The following is a 22,049-nucleotide window of genomic DNA, read 5'->3' as shown; positions in this document are numbered from 1 at the left end:
AACCCGTTGTCTGCGCCGCCGATTTTGCGGAAGTGCGGCACTTTCGCAAAACGGGTGGGGCCGCGACGGCCATTGGCCGACGGCAGCACCAGCGAGGTAGTGCTGCCGTCGGCCAATGGCCGACAGCAGTATGGAAGGGGTTAAAACAAGTTAGAGTGTGCATCCTTTGCCTGCTAACGAAAAGAAAGGAACAAGAGTATTTTATGTGGAAGTACAGTCCTCTGTCCTCACACTGAAATGTCTCCCATAGGCATGTATACATTCAACCGACTAACATGGTCTAAACAAAACCTGTGGTTTTTATACTAAATCCCACGTATGCCTACTGGAGATTTATAAAAAAAATCATGCTTAGGAGGAAAATAGTTTTAGACCTGTACAAAGGTGCTTCATGAATTATTACCAGTTACCTAGAATAAAGTTAAGGAATGTTGTCACTCAACACTTCATGTATGGAAGTATTCGTATCTTAGGAAAAATCTTTCAGGGCTCATTCCAACCTGCAACAAGTGTACTTGGTATATAGATTTTTTTAATTCATTTTTCCAATCATTGGTTTTCCTACCAAGGTTTCTTTTTTTTAAAACAAGCTTTATTTGTCACGGTTCACATATGTTGCATAGCTCCGTAACCCGGAGACTACTGCACACATCAATTATACAACAAAAATGACGTTGACTTTTATAACGTGACTAAACCATAATAGAAAAAAACACTCCCCCCATCACCCGATTGCGGCCATGCCACAAAGAAAAAGGATTACATCTCTGGAACAATACACTAAGCCCATCCACCACCCTGCAAAGCCCAGCCTCCACACACCCATCAGTCCGGCAAGCGATTGTCTCTCTCTGGCAGCGGATCTAGGTCCTATCCCCGGTAGTCTGCCCATCTTTTCCATATCTTATAATGCTTGCGGGGGCACCCCCGTTCTACCTAGGTTTTTTCCATCCATTTGTTCATTTAGAAACGGATTACACTTTGCTAGTATTCGCATTGCTTTTCGAGAATTATCTGCGCTCTTTGTCCGAAATATGGGCAATAACACCTATTTTCAGTGACTGAGCAAATAAAAAAAAAATAAAAAAATAATAATATATATATATATATATATATATATATATATATATATATATATATATATACACACACACATATATATAGAGGGTGATGTTTGCTTGTAAGACCATGATTTAAATAAATCTTCGTCTGCTGCAGAAACAAGTCGGGTCTGTGTCCGTTTCTGCCGTGTAAGTTGGAAAAGCACGGCTCTGGTGCGTTATGGAGAGGCTGCCTGCCTCGTAACGGACCGCTTTCGTGAAAGCGGCTGGGAAGGGGCGTTGCTCGCGTTGTTTGCGTTGGTGATTTGGATATATATATATATATATATATATATATATATATATATATATATATATATATATATATATACTACAAGTGTGACAAGAAAAAGTATACATTTCAAATTACGTTCACAACGTCAAGTTACAGCTGTGTGCCCTTGTGAGTCGATATTGGCCTGAAAATGTTTTTGTCTTTTCAATAAATGTTCCCAGAGGTTCAGGAATACGGAGGAGCGCCCAGAAATAATTGATAAATCGATTACACAACTAAGTGCAAAATACATCATTTTATTTTTGAAGATTCCTTTCCCAGCCATGGGCACATTGTTTGGGATCTTCACAAGATAGGAAAATTATGCAGAATGTGAAGTGGGGGCAGAAAAGAGAAACCAATACACCTTGTAAATAATTCACGTTAATGTTTGATGTGGGAACATAAGCATCGATCATCGCACAAATCGGGAGGGGTGGAAACCCTCTACTTTTACCTCACAGTGCTAGGAAATAAAACGTGTGTGGGAAGTGTGATTTGTTAGGTTGTATCCTGAAGAGACCCACACAATACTGACATTAACTAGGTAGGGCTGGAACTGCTCTCTTCAAAACGAGGCCTCAAACCTGGAACAGATGCGAATTATGTCCTGAATACACTGGTTGATGATTTCCTCAGAAGTATAACAGTTTTGTAATACGTTATTATTGAAATACGAAAAATACATTTGAATCAAAAAACATGCGCTCCTTCCTGGGAGAGATGTTCTGGTCAGTTTGGACACTGGGTACGAGAGATTTGTGAAGGTGAAGCAAGTTTGTGTACAAGATCTACGTAGCAAACGCTGAAAAGGATGAGATCAAAATAATGGTGTATCATTCAATTGTCAACTATTCTGCGGCTCAAAGGTGTTCAGCAACCTTTTCACTGAGGAATTTCACAAGACCAGTGGCGGCTCCTCCCCTATGGCGGAGGAGCATTGCCCCCCAGCTCCCCAACAAGAGCCACAAATATGAAAAATAAAACAATAATAAACGCTTTTTCATTTTCATTTTATTTTGGCTGTCAGAGTCGAGGCTTGGGGGCGGGGCCCTGAGATGACAGTCTGGTGGTTTTACACTGTAATCAGGGAGTATGATGGTTTGGCCGGCCATCTCAAGTCATGCGCACTGAAGCTCTCTCCAACCCCAGCTGTGTTGCTGAGCTGGAGAGAGCAGGTAAAGGCTCCCAATCTGCCTGGGAGCACAAGTTGACAGCTCAGGGCAATCCTGATGCTGCTTTCATGCAGCATCAGGATTGGCCACAGGGGATTCTGGGAGCCTGTGCTTGAAGTGCACAGAGCCGGATCGGAGTGCAGATGCAGGTAAGTTATTATTTTGTTGACCGTCCCCAGTCCGCCACTTTGCCCAGATCCTGGCCGCTACTGCGCAGGACTACATAACTGAAAACTTGAATGAGCAAATGAGGCCTATAAAGATCACTTTTAATGAATATTCACACAACTGTCAATCCCAGTAGAGGGTAGTGAAGTTACTGAAGAAGGCGGAATTGACACACTACACAGAGGCTGAGAAAATTACATTGGTTTCGATATTTGTATTGACTCTTTCATAAACAACTACAATTCATTCACTAAACTACACCACACCAAAATATAACAACTGGTTAGCCTTGTTGTAACAAAAAATGACACCTTGGCATTTGTTTCGATAATTATAAATCATCCTTGCAACAAAATCCCCCAAAAACGAAATTTCTTGGAAACGCACCACAAATGAGGAGGAGCCGGACTCGGGTAGAGGAGGTGGAGGAATAAAAGAAAGAATAAAAGAAAGAGTAGTAAACACATAAGACAAATCCCACCCAAGATATCAAGGACTACTTCACTGGGGCAAAACACAGCATCTGCCTGAGGTCCCTGAAATGACTTGGCTACAAAGTATCTCTCGTCAACCAAAATAGGGGCCACTGGATAACGACATGCCTAAAAAAACAAAGGCCAGCAGCACTAAAGAATGGGTAGTTTATTGCGGGTATATTGTTTCCTATCCTTCTGCCCAAGATTCTCTGCTCTTCACCTGCAGATATTGTCTTGCTGCCTCAGGATATGAGAGGAATAAATCTTCCCTCCACCTCAGACCCTTAGACTATTAGGGAACCCATAGGGAAGCGACCATGCAAGAACACACAAATCAAGTAGCAGGATCTTGCTTTCGTATCATCGGACTGCTACGACGTGTCTTTCCATTCCTATCAGACATCTATAGGAAAACACTTGTCCAGATGCTGGTAATTAGTAGGCTGGATTACTGTAATGGCCTGTACATCTCGGCCAATGAGGAACAACTGCAAAGACTAAAAGTAATCCAGAACACTGCAGCGAGACTTGTTCTCAACGCCCAACCCAGGACAGCTTCACGTCCTCTCCTGGACAAATTTCACTGGCGGCCCATCAGGCAGCGGGGGTAAAATTTAAAATCTGCTGCACAATACACAAATGTCTGTTTGGTACTGGACCCAAATATTTGAAAGAAAAATTCATCCCCTATAGTCCGGGGCGCACTCTCCGTTCTAGCAGTCAGCAACTGCTCCATGTCCCCAGGATTAAAAAATCTAGACAGGGAGGTCGTGCCCTCTCCTACAAAGGCCCCACTCTATGGAATTCACTCCCTTCAACGTTGAAATTAAACACTAACTTTCAGTCCTTTAAAAAGACTTTAAAAACTTATTTATATCCTGCCTGCTAATTCATCAATACATTGACACCTTCACAGTTCATGAATCATGATAAGGTTATTTTGGTAAGAGCAAAAGCGCGGAGATACCCCTTCGGGGGTGGATCCTGCGCTATATAAGCAAATAAATAAATAAAATAAATAAATGCTGAAAACAATCAGCTTCTTGACTAGCTGTGGAGTATGTCTACCCGTTAGTGTAGCAAGGCGCATCATTAGCAATACATCTCCTGTTTCTGGTGTCGCTGTCTCGCAGTGTTTCTCGCTGTTAGTTTGTACTGGCTACTATTAACTAATTTTAGCAACACAGTGCCAACACTTGCTCCCTCACCATTAGGGCTCTTGGTCAGCAACAAGACCTCTCTGAGCCTTTCGTCTGTGTCTGTAGCTGGTTTTTCTACATCGGACTATACAAACTACACCATCAGTGACTGCAAATTCTCTTTAGGCTGGGTCAGATAACCCCAAGAGTCTGATGCTGCTGGTTTTAGTTTAATTCACAAAAACCTCAATCTGGTGTTTAAATGGCATCGGGAGTCATAGGCACATTTCCCAAATGTCTGTGTCTGTCCAGCTTTCTTACCACAGCCTTTAACTTTTTCTCCACTTTGGTTAACTGGCAACCCAGTTCTTGTATGTTGTGCTCGATGGTGGGAATGCAAAATCTAATTACCTCCACTGATTATCTTAAGGAAGACATTTTGCTCAGTGTGTGTAGTGTCACAGCTGACCCAGAAGAGCAAGAGAGTTCCTCAGGCCCTTCTTCAGTGTCAAAAAAGGTGTACGACCACACAGTGTCTCGGAATTCATTTTTCATGTCCTGGAGATCAGAAAGTTTGGGAATGTTCTTAGTACTCAACTGGCTTAGCTAGGAGCTTGACTGAGACAACAACGTTAAAAACATAGAAAATTCAGATAGGTACCAGACAAATGCATTTGCTATCGCAGCTGATATATTAGCAAGGCGAAGAAGGAAAGAATGGTAGCAGAAGTAACTCACACTATCCCTTTCACTGGAGGACGCTTAGGAGGGGACTGGTTTTTGCACAAAGAAGTGTGACAGTAGAAGAAAGGACCCGATGTATTTAATATTGACACTGAAATTGTAAGATTAAATTTTTTTTAAACATCTCTTTATTAAAGCTTTTATAGATTATGCAATAACGTTTATATCTTTCACTGTCTCGTTCACAAAACCTTGTATCGATGGATGGCTTTGAACCCCCTAAGAGCTTCATTTTTCCCATCATCCATTCATCTCTCTGTCTGGAGCCTCCACTGCAGAGGGAGTACTATGTCCATAGATATGGGATGCCAAAGCATATCCCACATGGGCAAGTCCACATTAAGAATTCCAAACACACCAGATCTTTCCCCATTATCCGGGGCAATGCCTGCCTTCATATATGACTTTTTCTGTGAGCATTCACCAGTCCATATTGCGTTTCCAAGTGTCCAGATCTGGCAAGATACTAGCTTCCCAAGCCTTGCAAATATTCCTTTTCGCTACAATCAGACCCAAGGTGGCCCCCACCTTTTGATATTTCAGGGCCTCCGCCTCTCCCCACATACTCAGCACATACCTTTTTGCTGACCCAGTAGGCCCCCACCCATCCCATGCAGTCTATGAGCTTCACCCAAAAAAACCTGCATCACACGGTAAGTCCATAGAACGTGGACAAAGTTTCATTCCTGCCCACAGCCCCGCAGACAGTTTGGTCGTTCTGGAGTACTATGAGCGACATAGTATCCGTAACTACACCAACCCAAACCTTGATTTTATGGTGATCTCCCTGGAGGTGCCTAGGGCCTCATACTACTCTTCATCCGCAAAGCCCTCCACGTTCACCTCCCATCATTCCTTTATCTGTTGTAGGATGTCTGGGGTGTGATTTAGGATCTTTTTAGAAGTCAGAGATGTGGTGTTTTCAGTCATGGGGTCGCCTAACATGGTGTCCCTCAGAGGAAAGGACTCCTCCAGTTCCGTATTCTTTGCTATGAATGGTTAGGGCATGCCTAATCTGCAGGCATCAATAGGGCTCTGAAACCGCCAACTGGTAATCTCTCATTAAGTGCGACAGGAGAACTGTCTCCACTCACCCATACGTCACCCACTGCGGAGATGCCAATTACATCCCATCTGGTGAATCCCTTCAGCCCCCTCAGAGCTGTCAGTGCCACTGCATCCTAAAGTGGGGCAGTTTTATTACTTTAGTCCACTATCCTAAGTATGCTGTTGCCTCTTTCCAGATGTTCATCACCATTTTGGAGGGAAGGGGTAGCTCACTCAGTGGCCACCTACCATATAGGGCTGCTGGGTACCCCTGTTCGCTCATTACATACCTGTCCATTTGTAATGCTGGCTCAGTCTGTGCCATGAAGACCCAGTCACTGACCCTGATCAGTTGGGATGCCCAGTAGGCAGTACTTTTGGACACCCATAAGGGCAATTCCCTGCCAGACCAGCCCCATGTCAAATTGGAGAGGGCAATCTACGCTGGGCCGCCATCCCACCGTAGTAAAGCTTTCATGTCTATAGATCTGAAGTATGCCTTTATGACATCAGAGGGGGTGGTTTGCAAAGCATATAAGTGGCATGGCAAAGGCATGATTTTAAATTATGCTGTCCTGTCCAACAGGGAAATCGTCAGGGTGACAAGTGTTGCACATTGCCCCTCAGTCATTCTAGCAGTGGGGATAGATTCCATTCATAAAAGAGGTTGCATTATGTGTTACATATATACCCAAGTAACTAAATTAACTCCTTACAAGCGATGCCCTGCAGTCTGGTGGTAGTCTTGGTATCCCACCCTCTAGTGGATACAGTAGGGACTTATGCCTGTTATTGACATACCCTGAGTATCTGCGAAAAAAAGTCTGAAGCATTTGCGTTATCCTGGACACCGTCACAAAAGAGTCGGTAATGCAGAGTAGGATGTTGTCTGTCTATAGGGATATTTTGTCCTCCTGGGCCCCAAACAAGTCTAGTCCCAAGATGAGGTGATTTTGTGGCACCCAGGCGGTCAGTGGCTCCAGTGCCAGAGCGAAAATTATTTGCTACAGTAAGCAACCTTGTCTGGCACGTCATAGTTTAAAAAATAAATACATGTTAAACTCTTTTTATTAAACAAGTTTATTAGACAGTACAATCATGTTTTCATAAGCATGCACATTTTTGAGTTATGTTTGCATTCAGACATTGTAATTTAGGAGAACAGGGATTTGGGGGGGGGGGGGGCTGGAGAACATCGTAAACAAACGGGTACCCGGACCCACCACCAACAATGTCTAGTAATCGGGGCATGACTGTGATTAAGCAGTCATCTCCCTGTGCTCAGCTAAGCCCTCTCTGGCTCCGTCATGGCCCTCGAATGACCCCCTATAAGCACGCCATGGTGGCCACACCTTTTCCCATTTCTTGGCACACCCTCTGCTTTGGTACACCGTTTTCTCTGCCCTCTGACACCAGTCCATGTCACTCTCCCACTCCGTCACTGAAGGGGGATGTGGCGCCCCCCAGCCTTGGCTATATTTAGCTTTGCTATTCTCACTGCAAGCGTGAGCCAGATGTTTACATATCTTGGCCAGCCGGTCTCTCCCTTAATTATAAGCGAAAGCCACTTTGCGTCTAGTGGAACTTTGGTTCCCATTACTGTGGCCATTATTGCCGTAACACTGCGCCAAAACTGCGCAATCTTAGGGCGTTCCCAAAGAATGCGGAGGAAAGTGCCCTCCCGCTGGCAGCCCCTGATGCACTGCAGTGACGGTGCCCTTCCAATCTTGTACAGAAGTGTAGAGGAGTAATAGGAGCAATGCAATATCCTGAGTTGCATCAGTCGGAATCGTACAAGTATCGCTATATCATGTGGGCCCTAGAGTGCTTCTACCCACTCCTCATCATCTGTGTTTCCCAGGTCAGTCCAAGCGGCAGAAGGGCTGTCAGCTGATCAGGCAAGTTGTTCAAAAGTGCCATCATAGTTTGATCATTGACAAATATGCCCCTTTGTCCCTGACCCTCGCTAGTGGCTGCAGTAGTACTTTTGGACACCCACAAGGGCAATTCCCCAGTCATACCAGCCTCTGTCGGTTTGGACAGGGCAAGCTGCACTGAGCCACCATCCCATGGTAGTAGTCGAATTTTCACTTCTGTAGCTCTGAAGTATGCCTTTGGGACCTCATAGGGGGTGTTTTGCAACGCATACAAAAAGGTGTGGCAAAGACATGATTTTAAATTATGGGGTCCTGTCCAACAGGGAAAGTGTCAGGAAGCAAAAGTGTTGCACATCACTCCTTGACTATTTTAGCAGTAGGGACAGATTCCATGCATAGATGAGGTTGGCATCGTGTGTTACATATATACCCAAGTAACGAAATTCACCCAATACAGGTGATGCCCTGCAATCTGGTGGAAGTCTCGGTATCGCACCCACTAGGGAATACAATAGGGACTTATGCCTGCTAATCACATACCTTGAGTATTTGCCAAAATTCTGAAGCATTTGCATTATCCTGGACACTGTCATCTTAGAGTCGGTAATACAGAGTAGGACGTTGTCTGTGTATGAGAATATTTTGTCCTCCCGGGCCCCGCACCAGTCTAGTCCCCTGGCCAGTGGGTTTTGTTACATCTAAGTGGTCAGTTGCTCCAGTGCCAGAGCGAAGATCATTGGCAACAATAAGCAACCCTGTTGAGTGCCCATCACAGTTTGATTATTGAGGAATATGCCCCATTGCCCCTGACCCTGGCTAGTAGGCTGCTATAGAGCAAGCGGACCAACTGCTAAGATTGTGGACAAAATTCTAATATGATCAGTACCGCAAAGATATATTTCCATTCCAGTGAGCCAAACACAATTTTGGCACCTGGACACCAAGCTTACCACTTGCCTTTGGCCTCCAGTTCCTGCTTGTTATAGACTGATCCAGTGACAGCACAGATGCCTGGGTTTTCCCGCTGGGGTTTTCCCAACTGGATTTTCCCACTCACTGTTCTTCCTGCCAACAGAAGCCCCGCCCACCCCAGGACCTACTTAATACAGGCCGCAGCACATAAGAGCAGGGGGCACACTGCTGGCGTGCCAAAGACAAGCCTGTCTGTGCTTGGACTGCCCACAACGCCTGGCCCTCGTGCCCCCAGATGATACACCAGCGCTGAGCTCTACATCTTCGACCCTGGACGCCACAACCAACACTGCCACTGCCCCGACCCACGCTCCACGGCAGGACCTTTCACCTGTACCCACTACCACTTGACCTGCAACTGCAAACACACGAGCCCACCGACCAGCCCAAACCTGAACACACCAAAGACACCAACTGAACAAAAACCCAAATAGCATGCCAGTGAGATTCAACAGAGATTAATTAGGAGGCTGCATTCACAGGTGAGCATTAAGGCTGGAGAAAGACAATCTGGAGCAGCTGATTAAATAATCTTTCTGGGCTGAAAGGGAGATCTGCACCTCCAGGTCAGAAACTTGAAACTTACCCTCTTGAACTACCTCTGCAACTCAGAAAATGGCCCAAGCAATAATGCCTAACACCTGAGCAGATGCTAAGCTGGGCCAGGTCAGAAATGATGAGAGGTTGATCTCACTATGAAGATAATAGATGGGCTCCAGATTGTCAACTAATGCCAGCGTTATGTGGTGAATTCAACGATCTGCATGATAAGATAGATCAGTACATTTTATGAAAGTAAATAAGAGCAATCTGTTTTGAATAAGAGGCCAAGTCATTAAGATCCCTTCCATAGCCCACAGAAATCATCTTAATTTCCTACTTCATCAAAGTATTCCTGCATTGCATTTAGTTACAACTGTTCTTCAATAGGCAGAAATATATGTTAAATGAGGGATGGAATGTCCTAAGAGAATGCTGGTTGCATCATTGGTGCTCTAATTAACCCTTAAGCGTCATACAATGTATATTAAAAGGAATCCAAAAGCTTAAAACAGGAAATTTAATGGTTTATTTCTGAGGAGGAAGTTAATCACTGCTGGTTATGGTTAAAGATGGTCAATTCAGTTCAAATGAGGCTTTTCAGTGTGGGAGGAAATCATGATTTCCTTAAAAACATCTGGGCTTTAATTATGTACTAATATCTCTTTAGCGCAGCAATGAGGGTATTTGAGCATAGTGTTAACCTGTGTCTTACCGTGTCAAGTTGAACACCATATTCTAAGATTCCACTCCGTTTGAAAGGTAAAACAGGATAAGCAACAAGCGTGTACATGCCTATAATGCAGTATTTTCCAAATTAATTCAAGAACGTCATATCTAATCAGTACTCTTACTTTATATACTATAAATTAAACATCACTGTATAAAATATAATTTACATGACAATATGGCGTCGATAAATTAACTTTGAGCTACTTGAATGAAATAATTTAGCTGCATGAAAGATAAACAAGCAGGGCCGGATTCAGAAAGGGCAGCCGCACTCATGATAGAGGCCCCGCAGTCGTGGGGAAGTCTCTGCACGTGGGTAGGAAACTCTGCAATAAGAATTTTCATTACAAAGTTCCTATCCCCCACCACCGTGTGCAGAGACTCCTCCATGACTGCGGGGCCTCCACCACGAGTGCGGAAGCCCTTTCTGGTTCAGGCCCTGAGTGAACGTCAGGGCATTCATCTAAAAGAGTATCTTGTTGGTTCCATTGAGATGATTAATAAAAGGGGGCAGCTTTGTTGCCAATGGGATACTCATACTTCCCAAAGCACATCTGTGGTGAGTAGCAGCGCCAAAATAAGACAAATAAAATATATTAGTCTATTAGTTTACATCTATATCATTATTTCCTCAATAAATATGTTGACTTAAACTCTGTTGTGAGATGAATCACGAACACATTTAGGAAGGAACAGTGTTGGTGGCATGTAACTACAGGCATTGGGAAGGCCAACAGGTCTGGCTTTAAAAGAATGGGAAGCATTACAAGCAAATAGCATGGAAATTAATATGTATTTGTGTGGAAGAAAAGAACTGTAGAATAACATGTGTAGGTAAAAAAAGGTCAGGTGACAGTTGCACTGTCAAGCCAGTCCTAAAAATCGATGTAGGTTAATGACTGCCCTCCTCTATCTGTGCTGCTGCCAGACAAAGACAACATACATTATCTAGTTATTATCTAGTTATCTAAGACACTTTAATAGTATTACAATGCTGTGTGTGCCCCTGTAAGTTCAAGCTTAGGCAGCTGGATGAACAAAATGAACACAGTTGTGTGGAGGGCAAGCACCTTTTTTTGTGGAAGCACACCACTTCTGCCCAGTCAAAACTTGCACTCATGGCTCCCAATATGTGGACGGACCCAAAGCCCCTCTCCTGGTGATTCACACAATGTTTTGGTGAAAGCTGTGCTGTCAAGCCAGACCATAAAAATGCAATACCTATAAGATGTATTTTGCCATCTGTCCTCAGAGGACGTGCATGGTCTGCTCAAATCATGCCAGGCAGACATAACCATCACTGACTTGGCTACATAAAAGCAGTTGTGTCAGTTAAAGGAAAATCATTTTGATCAAAGATCATGCCCACCTTTATGGTGAACAAAACTATCCAAAAAGTGGATATACTGTACCAGAGACTAAATAATGATGCAGTTCTACCACAGACAAAATCGTCTTTGACTTACCTTAGAATACCCCAATTTATTGTCATTTTCATCTGTGACCATAATTCCATTAAGTATTTCCCTAGAAAAATAATATCAACATTTTAACAGTAAGGCATTCGAGCTTCACTTGTGCAGTTTAATGAAAACCTTTCGTAGGGCAAGCAAACAGAATAATTACAACAAAGATTGCAAAAAGAACAGAGCAATATTTTCAAGTAAAAACTACCGAGCTGATATAATGTAATAGTCGGGCAAGAATGTGTAGTAACGAGGGTACTGCAAAGTTTGTACTTCATGTGGATTCAACAGATGCTGCAATACTGCATCATTTATATGGGGTCACAAACATCACAAATTTACAAGCATATCTAACGCTTTATTTGTAAAAAAAAAAAAAAAAAAGATCAGTGCAGTAGCCAAACTGCCCAGGAAGTCAAGTCTTGATTCCATCTCATGCCCCGGTCTACCCTCACTGCACACCTCTTGATTCTTCATTTCCCTCCTGCAGGTTATTTTTCATCCATGCTTTCTCCATTTCTCATTATTTTCTTATCTTGCTCTTCCTACTTTTTTCTCCCTTTTCTTTTTTTTACAATTCTTTTTATTAACCACATATAAAATAATACACTTACATTAAATGCACTGAAACGCCGTTCTGCACAATAAATCTGTTCACATCCTCCTAGGTCATAAAGATCAACAATAATAAACGTTTTCGGGTTCAAGGATCATCCAACACCTCCGGATCCTCCAATATCACCGGTGGAGCACATATGTCACCTCTGTGCGCATTCCAGAGCCCCCAGATCTTCCCCCATTTCTTGGGTCTACCCCTTGCCACATACACTGCCCGCTCTCTGAACATGCACCAATCCAGATCATCCATCATTTCCCAACCGTGGGTGGCTGAGCCGCCCCCCACAGCTGAGCTATATTACGCTTCGCAATACTACATGCCAATGTAGCCCACACCTTTCCATGGGACGTGAGATCAGTCGGTTCCCAAACATTCAGGATACAACACCGAGCCTCCAACTCAAACCCCAGTCTCCACACCTCCCTCACCTTGGCATGAATAGCTGACCAGTACCCCTGAACATACGCACATTCCCACAATACATGAAAAAACGTTCCCGGCTCGCCACACCCTCTCCTGCAATCTCCACTCACCGCCAAGCCCATGCGCACCAACCGGGGGCCAGTCACGTAACAGCGATGGAGAATCATTAGTTGAACCAGCCGAAGGCTCATCTGAATGGCAACGACCCACGGAGAGGCCACTGCCTCCCTCCAGTCCTCATCATCAAGAAGCAAACCATCCGCTATCCACTGATCTCTCAGGGCCACCAAGGGATCCTCCGCATGATTAACCAGTTTCTTATAAATCAAAGAAATTGTTTTGGTCGGGAGGTGACCATCCAGCACCCGATCCTCCAACGGGGAGGCCTCCGGGGGCGTCACGCCGAGGGGAATGTTAGCTAACAGCGCATGCCTAACCTGAAGATATCGAAACCTCTCGCTCCCGTGCATTTGGTACCTTTCCTGCAGGGTGTCAAATGGGAAGATACCATCCTTCCCCCATAGATCTCCGACACGGGAGATCCCAATGAGGTCCCACCTGTCGAATCCCTTTGATTTCCATAGGCTGCCCAACCGGTCCGAGTTCCAGAGGGGAGTCGCCAATGTGATCTTCCCCTCCCACCCTAGGGAGCGGTTCGCTTCATGCCAGACCCCAACAGTCACTGCCGCTGGTTTTTCTCCCTTTTCTGTCTTTCTCTTGCTTGCTCTGGATCAAAGTCTAACAAAAGAAAATAAATCATGGTCCCCAAAAATGACTGCCGGTGACCACTGCCTACAAAAGCCTTCACAAACTGACCACCAAATGTACTGTACTGTAACAGTGCAGCATAATATTCTGGGCGTGTTTCCGCAAATCTCAAGGTAATATTGAACAGTTATTTTATTTGGAGAACACAGTATATCTTCAGACTCTAAACAGACCTCTAAATGAGACTGTCAAGTGTGCCTCTTGGGTCAGGCGAACGTTAGTACCACAGCCGTGGAGCTGCACTAGATAATAAGCAAATGCCTACTACCTTGTGTAGAGAATATGTTCTGCTGTTGTGCACACCCACATAGAATTTAAGAAAGCACATTCATATCTATCAACCTGATGACTTAGAAATGAGGCTGAGCCCAATATTAGAGAGGGGGAACCAATTATAATGCATTAAGTACAAACCAATTTAGAGTGGTGACGAAGTGTTGTAAAGATGGTTGACCTTAACTGCGTCTTAGAAGGCATGTTGCTTTTTTGGAAGCTAAACATCACCGAACTGATGGGGACTCCCACCAAATGAGAGTGGGATGACAGACGTGTGCACATTACCGACCTCGCAGGCACAAATCAATATTGCAAATACAGCCTCCAGCGCTCTGAATGCAACGGCTGTCGGCTGAATCTGAGGAGAAAGCACAAGGGCGATAAGAGTAGATGGACAATAGAGGAATGAGTGGTAAAGCTGCTGCACTCTGCACAAACTTGAGATTTGTGTATTACTTAGCATAGAGGGAAACCTTGTAGTCAAGATCTATCAGAGACCAGTGAGAACTAATAATTCACATCCTAGGCCGTCAAGGGTATATGCAGTCATTAAGGAGACGCTCCCTGGGGCTCCTAGTTAGATCTTAGGCAGGTAATACAAAAGAAAGTCTAAAAGACATATTCCGCCTATCCCCAATAAGCATTCGATGCGCCCACAATCTAAGTAGCTCATTTAATAATAATAACAACTCTTTATTCGGTTTATCACAAAGACAACCATAAAAGACACAGTCAAGAATACAAATCAATAAAAATGCGAAGTATGTAGAAAAAAGATTTCATAAAAAGCAATATACGATGAATGTAAACAAGCGTATTGTAATAATATTGCATTTCAGGGTTGTTATTTTTGCATAGAAAACAGTACTAAAGATTTTTTCTGTTATTCATAATACATTTTAAAAAGTTTAAAATTAGGTAACACACTTCTTCGGACTCTAAGAATTGCAGTCGGTAAAATGCTGGTCGGCACTGTCTGAAGCCCCACCGCCTAAGTATGGGAAGAAGCCAACATTTTCTGTGGGGATGGTAAAATTTGCAGAACATAATCACATGCATGTTGGATTGTATGGATTTCCCATCGCAGGGACATGGGGGCAAACTTGTTTCCCAGGCCTTGTTCATTGGAAAAACAACCAGTCTGAAAAAAATGTCCAGTCTAAACCTAGTCAACAGCATCCTCTCGTATGTTTTAAGCTGCAAAGTTAGGTACGGTTGGATGCCATATGATGTCTGGACTACGTTCGCGTGAGTAACTGAAGGCTTTACGACATCAGATGTCAATCTCAATGTTTCCAGATGTTGTAGGGCTAGTTGCTTGAGCTCCTTTTTTGACAGGGCGACTATCGTCTCAGGTTGAAGATAATAGTTCTCAAGTCCGAGGTCTGTGAAGAAGTTTCTAATGTAGCGAAGCCACTTCAGTCTGGAGGAATAGTCAAGTGACATGGTATCAGCCACTATTGACTGCGTTAATATGTTTGTGTCAGATGACCAAATACGCCTCCACAACATCAATGGCTGAATTTTAAGAAGGTCCTGAAGATAGGGAATTCCCAGTTCCATATGGGAGGCATAAGTTGAAGTACCTTTTGGTGTGGCCAGGAGAAATCTTATAAATGTATTTTCAATTGTCTGTAGAGCTCTAACATCTGTATGACCCCACACCCCTGCTCCATAAAGGGCAATGGCCTGACACTTGGCGTTGTAGATTTTCAACAGCTCTACTGGGGCCCTCCTCCCCAGCTTCTGCGAGAAAGTCTGTAGGGCCGCTATCGATCGCTTGAATAAGTGGCATCTCGATTCCACTGCCGGTTTCCAAGACAGCCTATCATCTATCACGATCCCGAGGTATGGGTATTGTGTGGTAGTCTCGAGTATTTGGTTATCAAGGTAGATCTTTTTTGTACCTTTCTTCGCCCCCCCGTGATCATGACAAACGTTTTTTTTACGTTAACCTTAAGATCTAAGCTGCTCATGAAAGTCGTGTATCTGTTTAGTGAGCTCTGGAGTTCGCGCGGAGTTCGCGCCAGGATGACGGCGTCATCCGCATAGAGCAGTGCTGGAATCGGGCGCTGTTTTACTTTTGGGAGGTCCTGAGCCCCCCTCAACATATCCCCCTCCAGACCATTGGTGTAGAGTGAGAAGAGGAAGGGGGCCAGGACACAACCCTGCATAACTCCCCGCTCCACTCCAAATGACGCCGTCATCTCGCCGTTCCTTCCGAAACGAACTCTCGCCGATGCCCCTGAATACAGCTCTCTCAAAAAATCTAGCAGGGAGGGGTCCACATCCATTTGTCTTAGGACTGTCCGAAGTTTGGAATGCGAGACGCAGTCGAACGCGGCAGACAGGTCCACATAGACCATGTATACCGCGCTCTTCTTTGCCTGCATGTATTTGCCCATTATCAGGCTGAGGTTAAGTGCCTGCTCCACCGTCCCAAAACCTTCTCGGAACCCGAATTGCAGGTCCGAGATAATGCCTCTTTCCTCGCCCCACTGCTGAAGTCTCTCCAGAATGACCCTCCCCACCACTTTGCCGAGAGAATCCAGGAGTGAGATGGGGCGGTAACACTTCACATCCTGGCGGTCCCCTTTCTTGAAAATGGGGACCATAATTGACCTAGTCCAAGAATCTAATACGCCCTCGCTAGCAGTGGCAATACATACTCTTGTGAGAATAGGCGCCCATAGATCCTGGTTGTGTTTAAAAAGGTCTACTGGGACGCCATCTGGACCAGGCGCTTTTCCAGTCTTGCTTTTTTCCAAAGCCACCAAGATTTCAGAGATGTCAAAGGTCAGTGGGATTGGGTATTGTACCTTATTATGAGTGTTCAATGGGCAATCTGCGCGCCCATGGTCTTTAAAGATGTTTTCGAAGTGGGCTACCCAGGTATCCTCATCTATGGCCACCTCTATCTTGGGGGAATTGTGATCTGTAAGATAGGGGGATCTGACCGTTCTCCAAAAAGCCTTACAATTTTTCGAGAGAGCGCTCTTATGTAGGTCTTCCCAGAGTTTCTCTTTCAGTTGTTTTACTCTTAACTTGCGTTCCTGAGTGTATTTCCGTCTCAAGAGTTGAATGAGGCCCGCGTCTCTTGGTTTGTTATGAAGGGCAGATTTTAAGTCAGATAAGGCTCACGTACAATTATGGTCAAACCAGCCTTTCTTAGTGGAATGTATGGTTGTTTTTTTCCCCGTGAGCAATCCCTTAGTTATTTCTAGGATTTCTATGAAATTGCTCAGTACCTCTGCGTGATTTAGCGCGGGATCCAGGCATTTAATTATGTTTGGGTATGCCTGATCCACAAGCTTTTTTGTGAGCTCATAGGGGTTAATCTACTCCCATTTTATAGAAAAACCATTATGTTTTGCCAATTCCAGTCTGTCTTGGGTGAGAGCATTTGCTATGTCAGTGACCTTGGATTTGGTTTCTATCATGTGGAGTTCCATCTTTAGTGCAGAGTGATCGCTTAATAGGTTATCCATCACGTGGTAGGCTTTGGCCATCGGGAGAAGTCCTGGAGACAGCAGAATATAGTCGACTGTCGTTTGATGGCCTCTGCCCACATAAGTTGGATTAAACAGGTTTTTCTCCGAATTTAGGGGATTAGCGATTACTAAATCGAAATCGGATAGCATGTTATTCATTGCGTTTCCCAATTTATTGTGGATGAAATGAGCTAAAGGATCCTCATGTTCATCCACAAACCCACAGCGTTGGGAGTCTATCATGGGGCATGGGTGAAGATTAAAATCGCCTCCCCATAGGAGGTGAATCATTCTGGAGTGATCCTCCCACTGCTGTAGACTTCTTAGTCTCTCCTGCATACTGCTGACAAAGATCAGAAAATCCTTTTCACTTAGGTTATTATACAGGTTAACTAGAATGATAATGTCTTTGTTTACAAGAGAGAGGGATAATATCTGGCAATTAGAGTCGGTGAATAGGGTGGACACTTTTAGGAGGGAAAGGGTGTTAGCAATATATATTATTAGCCCTCCTTTGGGTCTACCTGTTGTGCTGCGAGTGGCTGGAGATGAGTACGTTTTGTAGCCCAAAAGATGGAACTCTGATGTTATCCAGGTCTCTTGGAGGCAGATTATTTCTCCTTGTTCTAGAAAATTCAGGGCAGTGGCGTCCTCAATCTTTGATCGTAGACCCGCCACGTTCCAGAAAAGGAAAGGTATGATTCGAACATCAGCTTTTGGGGTAAGTATTACTGGGGCCTGCGTCGTATTGTCACTTAGGGAGGGGGAGTGTGGTGAATTAGGGCTAGTGAGCTCCATATCCCTTGGTGGTCAATCGACCATTTCTAGAGCACTATATCTATTTGTTAATGGAATGTTGTGCCAGGGGTCCCATCGGGGCGGTTCTCTGTGAATCATCCTCTGCTGTTGGTATCCCCATTCCCCCCAGTTCGCTCCCTGGTAGCGTGGCCTTACTAATTGCCAGGGGTTCTCATGTTCGCGGAAACGGGGGGCTCCATATTGTCTGTTGTCAAAGGATGTAGCCTGACGGGGGGGGGTGGTTCAGCCCAGGGAAAGACGGGATCCTCAAAGAAGTTATTATTATTGGGTTGCATTATGGGGTAGAAAAATGACAACGGTTTGATTCTGATTCCTCCGTTTACATATAATTGGTCCCAGGAGCTGACATAGTCTGCCACCCGGGAATCTTCAAAGGTGATGACGATGCAGTCCCCTGGGAGCTGTTTACTGCCTCTTCCCACCCAGGGAGTCCTGCACAATGAGGAAATCCTTCCATGGTAATTTGGTGGCATGGGGCGGTTTGTCTGTAGCCAATGTTGTACTTTATTTTTTAATGACCAGGGAGGTTCCATAGTGTTGGGAGCTAGCTTGGGTACACCAGTCATGACCGCTACATATGGTGCCGCCTTGGGCGGTAGCTCTAAGTGAGCTCTAACCTCTGCAGGGCCTCTTAGTGTGTTTCTTTGAGTTGGTTGAAAAAAGAAGTTATGTGCCGGAGTTTTGGGAGGTACCAGTTTTCTTGTCGCTGGTTGCGACGAGATAGTTGTTACTGACGCTGTATTGCCTTGTTTGGATGTGGTTACTACGGTGGTAGTTGAGTTTGATGTGCTCGAAGTGGACATTACTGAAGGTGTTGGAATGAGGGGCGGTGCTATGGTTGCTATTGTCTGTGAAGTAATCGTTTGGGGAATTGTAGATTTTGCAATGGCACCCAAAGGATTCGGGAGAGAAATCTGTGCGGGGTTTGCTCCCCCTTTCTTCTTTGGGGCAGGCCCCTGGTTGTGTTGTGAACTAGTAATAAGCTTCAGGATCTGACTCTCTAATTTTACTAGTTTTTGTTCTAGTGGTTGTATGAATTGTTTCAGGAGTTCGGCGAACTTGTTTAGAGTAATAGCATTATCATGCTCTGTCGGGCCCTTATCTGTAGTTACTAGGATTGGTGAGTCTAATATTATGGGAGTGGGACCTTCCTGGTGATCTTGATGTACCAATACAGTGGCAACATATTGGTCTGGTCTTAGAAATGGGGTAAGTGGAGCGCTGGAGAGGAATTCCGTTATAGGTCTGTTAGAGTTTATTTGAATAGTCTTATTTTTGCTTATTGCGCCTTCCCTCCTTCCCCTAGCTTGAATTCTCTCCAGGGTTGATGTTTGTGTAGGGGATTGAGGGGGTAACTCAGGGGTTTTTTCTAGGTCTAAGGTTTTTTCTAGGTCTAAGCCTAGGGGTGATTCTACAAGCTCGGATACAGACAAGTCTACATTATTTGGCAAGCTACGTCTACCCTCACCCGCTAGCCTTGGTCCTTCTTTGTTGTTACTCGGGACAGGTGTTCTTGCTTCGGCGAGTTTTCCCAGGGAGGATCTTTTAACAAAGTCTAAGTCCATTGAAACCCTATTCTCCATTAGGGAAATGCTTTGATCAATGAACGAGTTGGCTTTTGTAATGAAGTCGTCCATAGGGCCCAGAAGTTTTCCTACGCTCCCCGGAGCCAATGTCTTCTTTCCTCTTGTAACTACCATAGTGAGAGGTTAGAAGTGAGGATAGCGTTGGGAATATTAGGGCTCAGACAATCTTGCTTGGGTAATGGATATTTAGAGGGTAAAGAGATTACTTACATAGGGAGTGGCCCAGTCCAGTCTCTCAAGTCCTCGAACGGCCTCAAACGGCCCGCTCTTAGCCCGGTCTTCGCTCCGGGCTTCGCTCCGGGCTTCGCTCCGGGCTTCGACCCGCGCGCGTCCCGCTAGCGCATTCAGAAAAGAGGCTTTTGTACTAGCACTGTGCGGGCGTCGCTTCCGGGGAGAGCGGGTCAGGTGGTCTCAATCTGGCCACGCAGGGGCTCCTGGTCACTGGAGTCCCTGCACTGCGCTCGCAGCCCCGTTAGACTTACCACGCCCCGTCCAACACAGGTGAAGCGGGACCCGCGAAGCGGGTCCGGCGGAAAGTGAAGCTGGAAGCTGGAAGGTGATGCTCGGCGTAAGTTAATCACAAAGGTCCTTTCCCCTCACGGTCTCTTTGCCACAAAACGATTCCCACTAGATGAGGAGCAGGCAGCTGAATTTAACAGGATCCCACTCTGTGCGGGCGGCGCTTCTGGGGAGAGCGGGTCAGGTGGTCTCAATCTGACCACGCAGGGGCTCCTGGTCACTGGAGTCCCTGCACTGCGCTCGCAGCCCCGTTAGACTTACCACGCCCCGTCCAACACAGGTGAAGCGGGACCCGTGAAGCGGGTCCGGCGGAAAGTGAAGCTGGAAGCTGGAAGGTGATGCTCGGCGTAAGTTAATCACAAAGGTCCTTTCCCCTCACGGTCTCTTTGCCACAAAACGATTCCCATTCCATTCCCATTCATTTAAGCACTTTAATGCATCCAAGTGTAAGCAAATCCCAAGTTACAGCACAGCACTTCGGGGTTTCCCAGGAGACTAACACATACAGAATGCATGCAGCAAGCACTTGTGGCCACAATCCAGTGCTCAAACCACCAACACTGCCACGCATCCAGGCTAACCACCCTTGAACCACATTAATTTTTTTACTTATTTACTTTTGATAGCGCTTTTATCCAAAAGACTATACAAAATTATTCGGCACAAAAGTGAGAATAAAGTGCAGTTTACAAACAAATGATCAAGAAAGATTGGAGAAAACAAAAGATGTTCGATTAGTAAATGTTTAAAGGTCGATAAGATAGGAGAACTTTACAGAGTTAAAATAAAGAAGAGGCACAAGAAGGTCGAGGAACAAACTGAGGAAATCAACATTCAGAAAAAACATACAGGCAGAGTAAAAAAAACAAGGAGTCTAAAATAAAGAGGGGCAGAGAATAAAAATATCTTTAAACAATACAGATTTAAATAAACTTAAATTGAGCATCTAAAAGAAGCCACTTAAGTTGAGAGATATGAAAGTATGCACCTGGCAGGGTAGGGAAACGGCGAGATGCATCCATAAGATTTGAACACTATTAATATTTTGGAATGACGACAAAGAGAAGATCAGCAGTTAAAGCGATATAGAAATAAAAAAGAAACTCTGTGTACAAAATAAGAAAGAAATATCTTAATTTAGCATATATTGGCATCAGCCCTAATAAATCATCCAAGCTCCTTCTTCATTGACCTGGCCTGATAAATGTGGGTCTTTTAAACTGCAAGGAGTGCCACTGTGCTTGGAAACAGTGGCTTTGGTACTTGATGTTAGGCTGGAACATATAAAACAGGAGAGCAGTAATAAGAGAAACCACAGGAAAGCACATGCAGCAGGTATTATCCACGACCACTGCAATACAGAGGAATCAAAGACTTTCTTAAAAGGAACCCGGAGCTCACCCTTTCCATGACGGCTACCTCTTTTTGTATATTTAAGAAGAGATGCCAAAAACAATATGATGGTTGGATAGTCAAGTCCAAGGATGACTAGCCTCCACCAGGGCTTTATAATTTAGGCTCTATTAATGGGTCTGCATCCTATGGACAAGTGTCTTTGCAATTGCTTACTGTACAGGTCTCAGCAAGAGCAAGACACACGCATACCCTTCATGCTCAAAGTCTGCCTGGGGCAAGCAATGATGAAAACTATGCGTTTAATCCCACGGCACCTGGTCATCAGGAGGTTAGGGCCAGCTTTCTCAAGCGGCAGCACATTTAGTTAGTTGTTCTTATTGTCCAGTCATCTGGGGCATATGTTGCACTTTACAAAATCACTAACATAAGAGAAATTATCATTAGTTCTTGAGTTCTATGTAAATGTTAGGGCCTTGTTATCT

The 22,049-nt window shown here is 44.7% G+C and overlaps 1 protein-coding gene across 3 annotated transcripts in view; it reads right to left on the bottom strand.

Annotated features, from left to right (window-relative positions):
- SFXN2 (sideroflexin 2) overlaps nt 1-22,049 on the bottom strand; it is a 182,481-nt gene that overhangs the window by 37,381 nt on the left and 123,051 nt on the right. For all 3 annotated transcript variants that reach the window (XM_078643664.1, XM_078643665.1, XM_078643663.1), the window contains one exon: nt 11,711-11,771. In XM_078643664.1, the coding sequence (XP_078499790.1) occupies nt 11,711-11,771 (61 nt within the window). The remainder of the gene's footprint in view (nt 1-11,710; nt 11,772-22,049) is intronic.

Source organism: Lissotriton helveticus, chromosome 5_1 (assembly GCF_964261635.1).
Source record: "Lissotriton helveticus chromosome 5_1, aLisHel1.1, whole genome shotgun sequence".
NCBI lineage: Eukaryota > Metazoa > Chordata > Amphibia > Caudata > Salamandridae > Lissotriton > Lissotriton helveticus.
The sequence above is the reverse complement of the archived record's forward strand: the minus strand, read 5'-3'. Positions and strand labels throughout refer to the sequence as shown.